The 16,207-nt window shown below is 40.1% G+C and overlaps 1 protein-coding gene across 1 annotated transcript in view; it reads left to right on the top strand.

Annotated features, from left to right (window-relative positions):
* HEATR1 (HEAT repeat containing 1) overlaps positions 1-12,053 on the top strand; it is a 171,667-nt gene extending 159,614 nt beyond the window's left edge. The window contains exons 38-45 of the mRNA XM_088477396.1: positions 433-591; positions 2,644-2,781; positions 3,187-3,291; positions 3,373-3,541; positions 5,222-5,376; positions 5,547-5,705; positions 7,821-7,929; positions 10,506-12,053. Coding sequence (XP_088333522.1) covers positions 433-591; positions 2,644-2,781; positions 3,187-3,291; positions 3,373-3,541; positions 5,222-5,376; positions 5,547-5,705; positions 7,821-7,929; positions 10,506-10,594 — 1,083 coding nt within the window. The 3' untranslated portion in view covers positions 10,595-12,053. The remainder of the gene's footprint in view (positions 1-432; positions 592-2,643; positions 2,782-3,186; positions 3,292-3,372; positions 3,542-5,221; positions 5,377-5,546; positions 5,706-7,820; positions 7,930-10,505) is intronic.
* The last annotated feature ends 4,154 nt before the right edge of the window (positions 12,054-16,207 follow it).

Genomic DNA, 16,207 nt, shown 5'->3' with positions numbered 1-16,207 from the left:
ACGATGACGCGATCGTGCGTCTCCGCACCCGGCTCCACCCCCAATGTACCACCAACTGGCTGGCCCGCCCCGGCTCCGCCCCCAATGACCGCCCCCGCGCTGTTAGCCGACAATCAGCTCCCTCTCGGAAGGCTGGAGCTGATTGTCTGCAAGTATGCTTTAATATTTTTTGTCTTTTATTGTATTATGAACTGACTTCTAATTTCCTTCAATGTAACCTAAGTTTTGTGCTTTCATATTCAGTGATGGTTAAAGGAAAACCTTACAAGTACTTGCTCTGGCATCACATTACAGAACAGTTCCTGAGATGCAGTTTATATATTGGGATTTTTATATTCAGATTTCCTAGTGTACTTTATTATTCAAACTCCTCTATAGATAACTGGTGTCATGGTGCTCTGCTCCTGATGTGTGAATTTTGTGGTCACCCAGGTTACACGTCTGAACAAGATTGCTGTCAAAGTCGGACCAACTTCTCAGCTTTCTATAAGGGTGACAGCGCTGAAAACAACCCTGGCAACGAGTCTGGCAGCCAGAGTTCTTCTCCCAGCCATCACCAAGTGCTACTGTCATCTTGTGGACACGCGGCAGGTAATACAGGCCTTTGTCACTGTACAATTATCTGTACTTAGCCTAACTACACCTCTGTAAGTGACATTTGGTAACAAATACCAGAATATCTCTTCATTGAGGACGCAATTAGGATGTTTTCTCTGATGTTTCTGCCCTGAGGTTAAAGACATTTAATTTTCATCTTTATTCATCTATTCAGTGTTTAGCACTTATGTCTGGCATCTCTATTAAATGACCCGGTCTACCCTCTATAACATGTTGTAAATTAAATGGTTTCCTGCTGTGTTTGTAACTTGCCACAAGCGTTAGAGGAAAGGGGTGTCCTTTAAAATGTTGAAGCCATTAATAGTAACTGGAAAGTGGATGGAATATGATTTATGTTTGTATTTTAGCCGCAGTGGTAATATTAATGTTCTGCTGGTATACACTGTTTTATTAGTAAAAAGTGATCCATGTAAGGAGTAAGTTAGAAAGCCGGTCCTGGTGAATTTATGTGCTGGAATTTTCACTTTCAAAGCTCAATTTAGCAATAATCAGAAGGTTATTAGTTAAATATATAAGTGTCATTACAAAGAAAAGTAATGAAAATCTGATTAGGACAAGATTATAGGTCTGTATTATCCATTGCCAAAAGGCAGAGGTCATACTTACTACAGTATAATTACTATTCTCTCATGTCACACTTCCTTTCCAATTATATGCTGGTGTCTGCCAGGTTATTTATTGATGACCTAATTCCTCTTTATGCTATATACCTTGCAACAGTTTAGATATTGAGTGAGTTTCTGTTAGATAAAAGGAAATCCCTGAAGCGCAGTGGATAGATTTCACCGCAATAACCCTGGTCCTATAATTGTATTTCAGTGGTAGCGAGATGGGGCTTATCCTTAATGGTACCCGATCTCGCGCTTCACCTAAAATCTCAGAAACCATTTGTATGTGTACTTTTATACTGTAAGTGAGACAGGAAAGGTAAATGGCAAGGCTGTTTATTAGATATCTAGGTTACCCCTATTAGCACATAGCATCAGTGATTTTATTTTCCTGAATACTTGGGAAATAGACTTGAGGATGATATAATGTGGGCCCAGCTGTACAGTTGCTCCAAGTAATACAGATATCATTCAAATTTGGTTCCTTGTCAGTGTCCAAACTGGCAGCATATCTGGATGAAATAGTAAATGGCTGCTTAAATCTTACTGCCTCATAAGCAATTTATATTGCGGGTTAAATCTTATAACATAGGACTGGAAAAATGAACTGCATGAAAGAACTAAGACTTGACACATTCTACCTTCCTTGAAATTGTTTATTCTCCACAAGGTGGAAGCAGCCATTTTGTGAGATGAAACCAATTCCATGAGTACTAGTCACAATATTGAACCAGGTGTCACTGATGTCATGGGTCCCTAGTGAATGAATGGATAGTCTTTCTCATAAATATTGGTGCATCTTACATATTTCCTACTTAAAATGAACAAAAGTTTTTCTTTTTTGCACTTCCGTTTTACATAATGTCTTCAGAAGTCTTTTAAAGAAGTTTCAGGATCACCATATCATCCCTAAATTTATTTTTTACTATCTGAAGTACTCGGTATTGCCCAGGTTTAAATCTTCCAAGTTATTAAGTTTTATTATGTGATGTTGTCGATCTGTTGGAAAGCCCAGAACAGTCTCCCTGGGTCAAGGTTCTGCCTGACGCACTCCGCCATGAGGTCCGACCGGGACCCCAAACACTCCATTAGGCATCCCAGACCAATTGCCATCCTGTGTGAAGTTTTCATCCAAATCCATCCAGTGGAAGGGCCAGAACCGGGTCCCTGGGTCAAAGTTCTGCCCAGCTTCCCAAGGTCAAAGTTCTCCCAGCATCCCCGGGTCAAAGTTCTGCCCAGCGTACAGCAACAGGCGGTCAGTCCTGCACCCTAACCCCTTTAGAACCTGGCCAGGATCCAACTGGAGTACCTTACATTGGTTTCATCCCAATAGGTGCACGGGTGTCTGAATGTATAACTGGACAGACCAACAAACCAATGAATTTTATACATAAGATGTTTTAATTGTTATTTTTAGCAAAAGTGCCTGGGCTTTCTTATGGACATCCTGAGGGAACACATTGCCTCAATGGAGAAGCAGCAGCTCTCATCTCACCAGTCTGAGCTGACGTCTTTCTTCCTGAAGGCCCTGGATTACAGAGCGGAGCATTTAGAGGTAAAGTTAACAATACATTCGCCTTGGTATATGTTGTGAGCTGCGATGTATAAAGAGAATATGAACTAATGTTGTGGGTTTGATTAACGGTCAGCATCTTATATCACAGTCTCTATTTAATTCACATATTGAACTGGTTATACACAGCTACTGATGGTGAAGAGCCGTTTTAGCCAAGTGGTGCCATTAAGTGATTGTCTAATTGAAGTAAATATGGCAGATTACGCCGCAGTAACCTCCCACACAGTCACATTATTGTGTGCAGAGCAGTTACAGGCAGGCAGTGTGATATGCTGTGCCCCATCTCGTGCCACTTGGCTAAAAGAAAAATATGGCTTGATCTTTACATTTTTAATGACCATTTGTGTTTTTCAGTTTGTGGTAACATTATTTTTTGTTTGGCAGAGCGCCCTGGAAGAAGTGGGCACCACTGAGGGCCATATCATTAACTGTTTGATCATCATGGTCATGAAGCTTTCAGAGGCCACGTTCAGGCCACTTTTCTTCAAGGTAAGACCGCTTAATGTTTAGGACCATTCGAATTTTGTTGCGTATTACAATGCGCTCATTTATATTTGTTCACTCCTTCAGCTTTTCGACTGGTCCAAAACAGAAGGAGCCTCCAAGGACAGACTGCTCACCTTCTGCCGGCTGTCTGACTGTATTGCTGACAAGCTGAAGGGACTCTTTACCTTGTTTGCTGGTCACCTTGTTAAGCCTTTTGCAGAAATATTGAATCAGACCAACACCATGAAAACTGGTACGTGTTGCTGCATTACGTCCATTAATATAATGCCATTAAAACTGTTACTTGTTTTGTCATAGAACTAAACTTTTCAAATCATACATTTATTACAATGCTAAGGATAAAGGGAAATATATTTGGAACTTTGTTGTGGCTTAATGTTTTATTTTTTTGGTGTGCGGGGGAGGGGCTTGCACTCTTGTACAGGAACAGGTTTGCAGTCCTATAATATTGCATGTCACGCTAGAGCCACCACCTTTTCAGTTATTTGCTGTTCTAGTGTCAAACTTGTATTGAGGATCAATATAAAAGATTTATTATTAACTACAATGTTGGGCATTAGAACCAGCAGAAACTTGGCTCAATCACACATACAGTATATCTTGACCCTAGCCATTGCATTCCATCCCATACATAAAAGAAAAAAGTAACCACTGCTATAATTAGGTTTGCCATAATATCCTTTAATCCGGGACGCCTATGATTTACACATGTCCTGTGGCTGATTACAACCAGGTGAAATCCAGGCCTGAATTTAGCCAGCCACAGAGTCAGCGTAATTCATGTGTGTCCCGGATTAAAGGGATATTATGGCAAGCCTATGTATAATGGATGGATATGGAGACCCTTAGCCATTCAATAATTGATTCTTAAAAGTAATGAGATTGAATTAAAGGAATAATTAACTTTGCTGACAGAAATAAAATGGCACAATAAAACATGGTTCTTGCAAAATCATTTTATTAATAACAATGACAAATTAATTACCGCTTTAAATTAAAAGAAAGTAATACTAATTAAACACAAGACATCTATGTTCCCTACCTATGTAATGAATTTTCAACAAGAAAATCTCAAAAAATTGACTTTAATCTGCCAAAATATATGAGAACAATGCAAAATTTTATCTGAATTTGAAATTACTTTATTTGAAATGTTTTTTTTTTCTGTACTACACTTGTCACACTGATTGCCCTTATTTTTACTTGTTTGTTATATGGGTTTGTGCGTATTCTTTTGTTATCTCTGTTAAATTGAAATAATTACATGTCTATACTTGTATGCATAATATTCTGCGCTGCTCTGGTGTACTTGGAAAGTATACTGTATTGGCATGGGGGGGGCGTCCAGGTTTTAATCAGGCAACTGGAAAAGTAGTGTCCTAGGGCTATTTAGCCCAATGCATCACGCTAGGGCACGGATAACCAAATGAAAAGAGTATGTCTTTGTATTTCTGTAAAAGATAGCATTTGTGGACAATTGTTTTATTTTAAAATTTGAAATTCTGTTCTTATGTTATATTAGTAAACCTTTTTTATAGCACAGTTGTTGTTTTTATATGTAGTGGCACCTAGAGTCTAGCTCATAGCAATTATCGTAATTACAAATGTATTGCTTTATAAATGTTGGGAGTAACACAATTGGGCTGCCAGGGGGTACCCAGGTGAAAAATTGAGATTCACAGCATTTAAGGATTGTAATACAATCTAACCTGTTTCCCAGACTATTTTTGCTCCTGCTGAGTCACTTGGGGGGTTATTTTATGTATATTATGGCTTGGGCATCTGGCTGATGGCAGAGACTTGGAATCCCCACAATATGTGCTACCCATTTGGATAGATGTAATGGAAACGTTGATGAATATTATACTGGAATGTCAGTGTCACTAAACAGTCTATTCTGGATTTCTCACAGATGAGGCATTTTTTGAATCAGGAGACAACGATGAAAAAAGTTGCCTACTTCTGGAGTTTGTTCTCAATTGTCTGCACAAAATCTTTCTATATGATACTCAGCATTTTGTCAGCAAGGAGAGAGCAGAGGCATTAATGATGCCCTTGGTGGATCAGGTATGCTCCTTTAGTCTTTCAGTTATCATGTACAGATCATGTTCTAAAGATTCTAGCATTGTTTAATCCTCTCTGGTATAAAAGTGCTCTGTACTCTTGTAGAATAGACATTGCAGCCCCATCCCACATGAATCACATTTGCTGATCAATCAAATAACTCTCTTTGTTAGATTGAAAATTTACTTGGAGGGGATGAAAAGTGCCACATGCGAGTGAGCAGCAGCCTCGTACCCTGTATTGCTCAGTTCTCTGTTGCTATGGCTGACGACTCCCTCTGGAAGCCTCTCAACTACCAGATCCTACTGAAGATGCGCCACTCATCTCCTAAGGTGAGAAGAGATGACATTCAAGGCGATTGGCTACCGTTTAAAATCATGTACATTTTATTAATTCTCCACTGCAGAATACCCAGGGTAGAAGTGTAAATATAAGTACCTGTGAGCCACTTTTACAAATGTGGTTTATAGTAAATGTAGGAACCTCTATGCAATGCACTTTTATAGATCAAAATACACAAATCTGCGCTTCTCCCTCCTTTGGGATTTATTTTGTGAAAGACGCTTCCTTTTGCTGTGTTCCTAGTTAGAAAGTAAAATATAGGATAACCCGGTGCACTTGATTAGACTAAAATATATGTGTAAGATAATAGATATAATATAACAATTTATTTTGTATCAAATTGCAATAAACTGCAATGTATATAGCCAGTATTAGCAATTGCTGTAATGTCTAAGTATATGTGCTAGCACACTCGCAGAGGTTCCTGTTGTGAGTCTCCTGGCTCATTCAGGTAGATCCTCATTGGAAATACTTGTACGGTCTGATTGCTGGTGTTTGGCAAGAAGGTTACTGTAGAGTGTGCTGCAGAATGAGTCACTTCCTGGCTGTTCTATTGGTGCTTGTGACACTGTACTCCACAATAAATGTAGTCTTTGCAGGCAAAGTTTCCACAAAGTATGCTGTTGGTCCTTGCCGCTCACTGAGTTTTGCCGGCTGCTCTTTACCGCATCTGTACATTCCTTGGTTCTCATTGTGTAGTCACTGTAGATAATATCTTCCCATACTACGCTGTAGGTTTTTGCCGGTTACTGAATTCTACCAGCTGTTCATGTTTCACCGGAACAGTGTGTCAGTGCATCTCCGTCCTTACTCCTAGTAGTGCTGCAGATGTTCTCCCTATTCCCCAGCCTCGAAGGTCCACTTTTGGTAGTAAGAGTCCTGTATTGGGCACTATTTCCTTGTCCCGAGTTTCTGGTGCAGTGATAGGCATGGTGCCCACGTAGCCCTAATTGATCACGTCAGTCCGAGCACCATACCTATCTCTGCATGACTATTTGTATTAGTAGTATGCCCGTAAGCACATACTTTATTTCTAACACATATTATTATGTCTTCCTCTTCCACACCTTGAGGCCTCTCAGAGATTGATTTGTAGACAAGTTTTCACCATAAGTAATATATAGAGTATTCTGCACATTACAAATAGCGCTAAATCGGATAGTTTCATGGAAATAATCCCATAGCAGGGTAATGTATTATACTTGCAGTTGATGCAAAAGACATTCATATGTATTTCTTGGTATCCTGTTTAAGTGGCATGTGCTTCTTTAAAACATACAGATGTGATCTTACTCGTCTTTGCTGCAGTTGTGCCAAAAAGTCTTTTATTTTTTTTTGCCGAAAATGACTCTGTCACAATGAGATGGGACTAGGATGCACCAGCAGACTGTGCTGATTAATTTGATATTGACATTTGTATATCTGTGTGCGACTCACACAGGTATATGAGTGTTGCATATCAAATTAATCAGCACAGTCTGCTGGTGCGATCTAGTCCCATCGCATTGCGTCTTAGACGCATTTTCGGCAAAAAAATAAGCTTGATGGTATCAGAGTGTTGCACGGGACTTGGAGGCTCGCTCACAACGGACATATCGCGCTGCATGGCGTATTAAGACTAGATGAGCAAGGTCATATATGCAGCATCCATATATTCTTTACATAAGGTGAATCATACCAGTAAATGACTTTGTTTGACCTTTTTTGTTGAGAGAGGGCGGGTTAGCGAGACTCATAAGGGAAGTTTTTTCTTTTTTTGTTTGTTTTTTTTTTAAGTGAAAACATCATTGTTTTTGTAATTTATAGTTGGAACCATTAAATAAATTCAACAGAATTGAAAAAAGTGTAGAGACTAATGTACTATTTAGCGCTTTTAGCTGTTTTCTGATTGGGGAAAGCAGGGTCCATCAGTAAATCAAGTCTCCAAGTGCCCACTGTGATGATGGTTTTATAGCAGTGCTGTTTAGTCAGTGTTCCCATGATTTTATTGTGTCCAACATTTGCTTAGTACTCACAGACCAGCCAGGGAAGCCTAGGCTTCTGTACATCTATACGTTTCTGTAAAATATATCATACTGAGGTTTTCTTTCCCTGTCTGTTATCAGGTTCGCTTTGCTGCATTGCTTGTGTTGGTCGATCTTGTGGAAAAGCTGAGAGAGAACTACATGCTCCTGCTCCCAGAATCTATCCCCTTCTTGGCTGAACTCATGGAAGGTGAGAGCGCACAGTCCATCTAAACCCTTCTCACTTTGGGGATGGTTGTGTTAAAAACTATATTCTAAAAATTACATTCTTCTTCATATCAAGGATTAACACATCTTTAACTTACATATATATCATGGCTGTAACATTTGCATTTTGAAATTAAAATGGATTTAATCAGGAATTGTTACCACTAATTAGCCCAAATACTCTTATGATGCCATAGCAGGAGCTTGGCTGTGCCATGCTAGGGGTGTGGCCTCCCACCAGTGAGTATTTAGGCCTTCTTCCTCCCCCACCAAAGAGTAGGAAGGCATTTTGTTGAAGCTGTTGCTTGTGTCCGAAAAAGTAGCATCCAACAGGCTGATCACAGTACAGTCACCTCAAAGCTGCACTGTCCCACCATTAGGAGGTATACATAAATAAGCACTGCTTCAATCAGTTGGATTGATTAGAGGTAACATTTTTGGGGATGTAGTTATGATCCCGGTGGTCAGGATGCTGGCATCGGAATACCGACACCAGGCAGAGCCCTGGCGCCTGCATCCTGACCACTGACTGAGTGGTGGGGTTTGGGGGGGAGAGTTAGGCACTGGGGGGAGAGGGTTAGGATTAGGCTGCGTTGGAGGGAGGGATAGGTTTAGGGTTAGCCTACTTACCGGTAAGTGTCGGCATTATAAGCCAGTCAGGATGCCGGCATCAGGTTTCTGAGCACTGGCATCCCGTACCCAATGCAGAACTTTCAGTGACCATTACTGTAAAAAGACTGACTGCCCCACATATAAAAATATTCTTATGCATATGATTTGGGTCTAGCATGGAATATATCACTAATATGTAGAACAATTCATTAAATCTATTTCTAGAAAATGAGATACAGGATGGTAGGAGAGCAGGATTCTCGCAACCATAGATCACACAAACACCAAGTACACATGAGTGTTGTACTAGCTATGTAGAGGATAATGAAGCTCAATATCACTGTTATTTCCTCCAACGAGGGAGGTTTGTGCAATTTACTGTTCTTGATGTATCCTATAGAAAAAGTGGAAAACAAATTAATTACATCTCTCCGTGAAAGATCTCACAATCCCATTGTGAATTTCCAAATAAAAACGTAGCCATAAATATGAAAAAAAACATTCAAAGCAATTCCAAGGAAAGATGATAGCAAAGCATATACAGATATTGTCACCCAAAGCACTGCCTACTCCATAATAACATTCTAATAATTGCTATAGATGTGCTGAAATAACTATTCTGTCCATTCTATATGTAAGTACTAGAGTAGAATGTTGTACTGTCCTTTGCTAGAGCTAACCTCTTCCTCATAGGCAGTGTATATTATTTTTTGGAATGTGGCATAAAGAAAAAAGGCGATGGTGTTGGTTGTTCATTGGCTTCCTTCTATATCTGCCCCTGAGCTCTGAAGCTCGTGTCCCTTCTCAAGTCTATCGCTCTCCCTTGGTACAGCACTGGGCAAGCTGGCAGGCACTGTCTTTGCTCACCTTCTCTTGTGGGCTCCAACTGCTTGACACACTCATTCCTGCAGAGGGGCTCTCTTATGGGTCCCTTGGGCTGCTCTTTCATCTCATCTGCTCTACTACACTACTCCTCCCTATCCTATCCACCAGCCCCTCCTTCTTGACACCCACTACAGGCCAGGAGATAAAGGCCGGTATCCAATTGACCTGAAAAACTGTGATTTTTTCACTGATTTATCACGGTATTGGCAGATCAAATAGGATTATTCAACCACAAACACACAGGATCCGTGATAATTTCACGGACCTATGTGTTTTCACCATCACCACGGCAAAATTCGGGACACATCGGGTCTTGGGAAAAGAATCCTGATAAGTGCCAGTAATGGTCCGGACTTAGGGGGTAATAAGATATCCTCCGGGGATCCGTTAGCAGCGGTAATTTACCGCTGCTATTTGTATACCAGCCGTAGTCTCCGTTGCAGCAGCACAATTACATGAATGTCAGCTGTGGCTGCAATTGCTGTGTGCCTGGAAACCCCTCCTCAGTGCATCCGGGGGAGTATTGTGCTGCTGGCAGGTTGTTTGTTTAGTGAAGGACTTTCTGGCCGGTTCCTCCCCCCACCCCCCAAGGGGATGACTGCAATTATAGACCGGGCACTTGAAAAAAATCTGCTCTTCATGGAAGGAAGGCAAAAAGAAAACCATTGGTGATGATATCTGACATGAGGTATCACCTAGGGTTCTGCGGAAAGTATGCGGAGGCCTCGCATATTAAGTGGAGGAATATTACTGATTCTGATGAAACAAAATTCCAACTTTTTAGCCTTAGTATTAGGTGTTGTGTTTAGATCATCATCCTAAAACATTATACCTACCATGAAGCATTGGTCTGAGAAAGTAGCCAAAATAGATGGGAATGAATTGAGCCATATATAGACCATTTCTATTTAGATGTAATTAAGATAGAGCTTTAGGGGGGGGGGGGGGGTATATTATTATTTGATTAGGAATTTGAGAGTTCTGCATTGCTTAGTGGTACATAGATGCATAATAAATACTTTTTTATATGAGAATGACAAAGATGTTTTTCTTCTTTTCTAGATGAATGTGAGGAAGTGGAACAGCAATGTCAGAAGACCATAAAGCAACTGGAAACTATTCTGGGAGAATCACTCCAGAGCTATTTCTAAGAGACCTTTATTCTTCTCCACCCCAGACTCTATCCTGATATGAAGAACTTACCAGAGAAAGCGACAAACATCGAGGATTTATTGAACTATGCACAGTCCACACCGGCCTATAGATGTTATCTGAGATCACCCTACAACTGCATTTGCCTCATTCCTAATAATGGTGTAATTCATTTTAATCAAATTATTATAAACTATTGCATTTGTGAGCCACACACTACAGTATTGGGCTAATTGCCTACAGAATTGCTATGTGTGGCCAGCATATGTGCGTGCCTTTACCACTTTGGTGCCTTCTATTCTGAAAACATTGAAGTCATATTTGTAACTGTATCATGTTTTGTATACTTACATTTTCCAGTATATAATACATAATCTAACATTAAATACATTAACTGGCCTCCAGGTTTCCTTGAATTATCTTAGTTTACTTACAGGGAGGCTAACCGTGTACATAATTTCTTTGGAAGTTATTAATTGTAAATATTAAGATATGTTTAAAAATATTCTTTCTAGAAACTTATTTTTTGATGGTACTAATAATTGTATTTTTTATGTACCCACTATAAGAACCTTTCTTTGTAATCCATCTGGGGGACACTGCAGTGCTGACTCTGGGTAAGAGGGCTGGCACTAAAGTGTTAACTAGCTAAACCCCCTCTAACCCTTCCTGCTTCCTCAGAACCTCAGTTATTCTACTAACAAAGCCACCTGGAGGAAACTAAACTTGAAAATCTAGCAAGAGAAGTGAAATATAAGATGAACAAGCAGAACAGGACTACGAACAACACAACACGACAGGAAGGGATCACAGTGTCCCTCAGATGGATTACAAGGAAAGGGTCATAAAAAATCTAAATGCTTCACATATCCCATCTGAGAGACACTGCAGTGCTGACTTTGGGATTTACAAAAGCAAGCTGATCGGGGGGGATCTCGTCTGGCAAAACCACACGTAAAATCTTATGCCCAAAACTGGCGTCAGGGTAACCAAAGGTATGAAAGTGGTAAAAGTGTGCACAGATGACCAAGTATCCGCTCTGTACAATTTCTCCACCAAGGCTCCATGGCAAAGTGTCCAAGACGCACCAACTGCATTGGTCAAATGAACCCGGAGGGAATACTGAACCGGCATATTGGAAAACAGATATGCCTACAACAGAGCTACACAAAAAAGTAGTAGTATGTTGGGTGCACTGGTCGAGAATTAAATAATAATTCTTAAAAATTAACTTTTATTGGTAGTTAGTTAAAATATTCCCTCTAGAGATTCATGGATGGCGAAATATTAAAATGATAGATTAAAGAAAGAAATAGAGTTTAAAATAATATGCCTGGGGCTCCGTCACCAAACAGCAGACTTATAATCTTCCTTTACAGCCGTTTACTGTTATGTCTATGAATAAATGAACCTTTATATCTGAATATTTTTGTGTGAATAAATATTATCTAATTCAAATGTTGTCAAATTCTTTTGTTTGTGTCCTCTAAATATGAGGTACCATAATCATCTGCTTCAAGTTGATATTAATAGATACTTATCAGTACAATACCGCCAGATAAATAATGGCAATCCTGCTATTGTTAGAATGTTTCAAAAAATAGCAGTCTAAATTCACTCTGCAGAATAAATAACAAAATATCAATCTATCTCTATTACTCACATAATTACATAGTTGATATATCAATCAGTAGTGTCACTATCGATTCGTGTTTCTGATATTTATTTTATTTCACTCTTATAATATCAATCAGAGTACAATCAGATACACGTTTATCTATTTATGACATAGTCTACTGAAAATTGTGGACTGATATCAGTTTTCTCGAGCTGTGTTTGTGTTTTCTCTCCAAAACAGATATGCCTGTCAGATGGTGACCGTCATACACCTAGCAATTGAACAGTTGGAGGCTGACCAGCCCCACTTGGGTGCGTCCACCAGAATGAAGAGACTCTCAGTATGTCGAATAGAAGAGGTACGAATGATACAAACCCCCAAAGCACCTATTACATGCCAAAGGTTTAGGGTAGACGAGATAGAAGACGACAAACGCGTAAAAGCGGGGGAAAAAACAGGTCTTGGTTCAAATGGAACTTTGAAACTTCTTTTTGGGTTGCAAACCATGAGGTCTATGTCAGGCACACCCCCAATTATCCAAAATCTTTTGAAAAACCTCCTGATAAAATTCCCTCCCCCCCTCTATGACTGTGTGGTGATTGAGGAATCCTCCCAGTTGTCCACCCCCCAAGAATGTGGGCAGCCGATATGGCAGGAACCCAGAGTACTTCCCAAGAGAGGATGTGAGCTGCCTTCTCCATCGCCCATTGACTTCTGGTTCCTCCTTGATTAATAATATAAGCCATTGTAGTGGCATTGTGCAATTGAATACGATATGTGCAGAACATCCTGAGCCTGAATCAGAGCAAGTGTTACAGCTCTCAACTCCAGAATGTTGATAGGGAGATCCAATTCTGATTTGGACCAGCGGCCCTGAAGATGTATGTCCAGATTCGTCTAGGCGGGCATCTGTAGTGACTAAGGTCCAAATCGAGAAAAGTCTTGGCTAGATTCTGGGACTGAAGCCACCACTGCAGCAACTGGTGAATCTGAAGAGACAGTCAGTCGGAAGAACTGCCTGTCCTGTTGCAGCAAGCAAGGATATGGCTCTGTAGAGGCTGATACAATACAAGTGGAGCGCTTGTTTGAAAAAGTGTACCACAATTTAAAAGAAAATGAAATGTTTAATAGATCAGAGTAAAAAGGTAATACACACACATATAATCAATAAGGTGCATATGAACGCTGAGAGTGAAAATGTAATCCAACAGTAGGTAATACATGGAGTGTAATATGGAACCAGAACTCTTGTGAAGTATGTCCGTGGATCGCACTTTTCAATAAAGTCAATACTCACTGTCCAGATAAAGTGCCAATAGTGTCACCCAAATAGAAGATTCATCTCGCGCCGACGTGATATACAGGCTGAGGTAAGGTACGTGTATATATTAAGCGGTCCCCGTATCCACTGTAGCGAGGCCGCCTCTAAGCACCATCTCACTTCGGACTTATGAGCAATCAGCCGCCTGGGTGCTGTATAGACGGGTATTGGCCGCTGGTCTTAGCCCTGTGTCCCGGAACAGCCGTTCTCACCGGGCTCTCCTATTATCAGAGGTATGCTGGCCCCCCTCTTCTGTTCCTATAGTGAAGGGCGCCACTGCTCCCCAGAACTCACAGATCAGCAGGGGGTGATAGACAACTGCAGTGGACCAAGCGGTGTAAAGGCAATTTAGAAACGAAAAGGTTGAGCTGTCACTGGAGCCAAAAAGGCTCTAAGCTGTGCTGTCAGGACTTTAGTGGTGCAACCCATCACTACTGTTAAGTAAGCTGTGGCTGCCTTACCATAAGGGACTTCCGTAGTGCAGCCCATCGCTACTCCTAGGTAGGCTGTGGCTGCTTTACCTTAATGGAGAGGTCTCCCCCAGCTTAAAGGTTCCACAGGAGTACCTGAAATCTATACTACTACACAATTACTTTGAAGAAATTGCACTATGGCCTCTCTCCTAATTAAACACCTGCAGTCTTCATATCCTGTACACTACTTACTAAACACTGTATGGCTCCTGCACTTCATTCTGGTTATTCTCCCCAGCTGGATCCCTATGACCTGGCTGTGAGTATCTGTCCACCTAGCCCACCCTAATCTAATATCCTAACCCTAATACCATAACACCCTAATCTCCTATCAACCATAACTCCCTAATACCCACTCCTAACCCTAATACCCACTTTTAACACTAGTGCTCAAACACCACTGTCCCCCTAATAAACTTAATCGCCAACCCTAACCAATCCTCTAATCCAACCTTAATACCATAACCCCTGACACTAACACTAATGCCAAAACAACCATAACTCAAATAATCTAACCTTAAAGGGGAAGACTAGATGTGCCAAATGGTTATCTGCTGTCAAAATATATGTAAACGTCCCCCTGATTATATGTATGAGGAAAGTGTGTTTTCAAATCTCACTGTTCAGTAGAGAAGCCATTAATAGTATTTTTCTGTGACCCCGGCTGTCATTCTTGTGTGTGTATGTATGTATGTTTTTATATATATATATATATTTATATATATATATATATATACATACACACACACACATACATACACAGTGCTCGAAGTGTGCCGAAATGCAACTGTATGACATACCAGCACTTCCTTCAAGCACTGATTTATTTTTTTCATTGTTTCAGGGCAAGCGGAGGCGTCACTTTAGCACTGGCTTCTCAGGCAGTTAAACAGCGGGAGGCTGCTGATTGGTCACCCGACATGCTGCAAGAAGCCCTGCAGACTGTAGGGATGGGACATCGAAAGAAAACATTGGAAGTGCCAATGTTTTTAACATTGGATACAGAACATTATTTACATATAAACATTGGTTCTCTGGAACAGATGTTTCTGGTTTTTTTAAAGCAAACTCTATACTTAACATATAATTGACTATAGATCAGTAGAAGAAAACAGCGCCAAATTATTCTCACTCTGTTCAACGTGAAATATCTTTCACCATTGTATGTTTTATAGTTAGTTCTATAATGTGTGTATATGTACATATACTATTGTATATGTACATATACTATTGTATATGTAGCACTCCCTTTTTAAATATAAGGTGTCTGCTAGGTCAATAAAAATGGTGGCCGTGACTCAGCCACCTTGGTACAGGAATCAATCAAGAAATTAAATTGACCAAAAGCGCCTAATAGTGCATATATAAAGTGAACCAATGTAACCTGCGCAAAATATTCATGTCCCTAGTTAGGACAGTAAACAAAAGTGACTTAGTGCAGTAAAATCATCTGTGAGAATTCGGGTATATAAATGAAATATATGTAAAAAATATATATACGTAGGTATATTCCAAAATTCCATAAATGTACTAAGTATTGTGCATTAAAAAAGTTTTTTAATTAAAGACATCTCATAAAACAATACACAACAACATATAATGCATAGATACTTCAAAGGGTAGGTAAAAACTGGTAAAAGACAATAAATAGCAATTTTTTAGTTAAAAAATATAAATATATTTTTTTTAAAATCGTATGTTTAGCTTATGTTTTTCAAATGGTATTTAGGAAGAGTTCATAAGGCACAGGATCCTGTGCCTTATGAACTCTTCCTAAATACCATTTGAAAAAGAAAAATACCATTTGGATGTATACAGTTATAGAAGTAAAGTAAAACAAGGTTTGTGGTAAATCAAACTTGTTATTGAAGGTGTCTTACAGTCTCACTCAATTTAATTTATCTTGTTGTCCATTCTTCCAGACTTTACCCTCTATTTTTTTTCTCTCTGTCTCTTCTTCACTCTCAGCTTAAGTCTCTGTCTATATCATCTCTCTCTCTCACACACACACACTCTCTCCCTCTCTCTCTCTCTCCCTCTCTCCCTCCCTCCCTCACCAATGTTGTCACTCCTGACACTGAGGCACCGTTGGGTCTGTCATTGCAGTGAGTGCCTGACCGTGACACTGTGAGACCGACTGCTCAGTTACCAATAGCTGCAGCAGCAAGACAGACACCCCAGCAGCCAACCAGTGTTCACT

The sequence above is a fragment of the Taudactylus pleione genome, unplaced genomic scaffold (assembly GCF_031769625.1).
Source record: "Taudactylus pleione unplaced genomic scaffold, aTauple2 ptg000201l, whole genome shotgun sequence".
Taxonomy (NCBI): Eukaryota; Metazoa; Chordata; class Amphibia; order Anura; family Myobatrachidae; genus Taudactylus; species Taudactylus pleione.
Note: the sequence above shows the minus strand (reverse complement) of the source record. Positions and strands in the feature narration are given on the sequence as shown.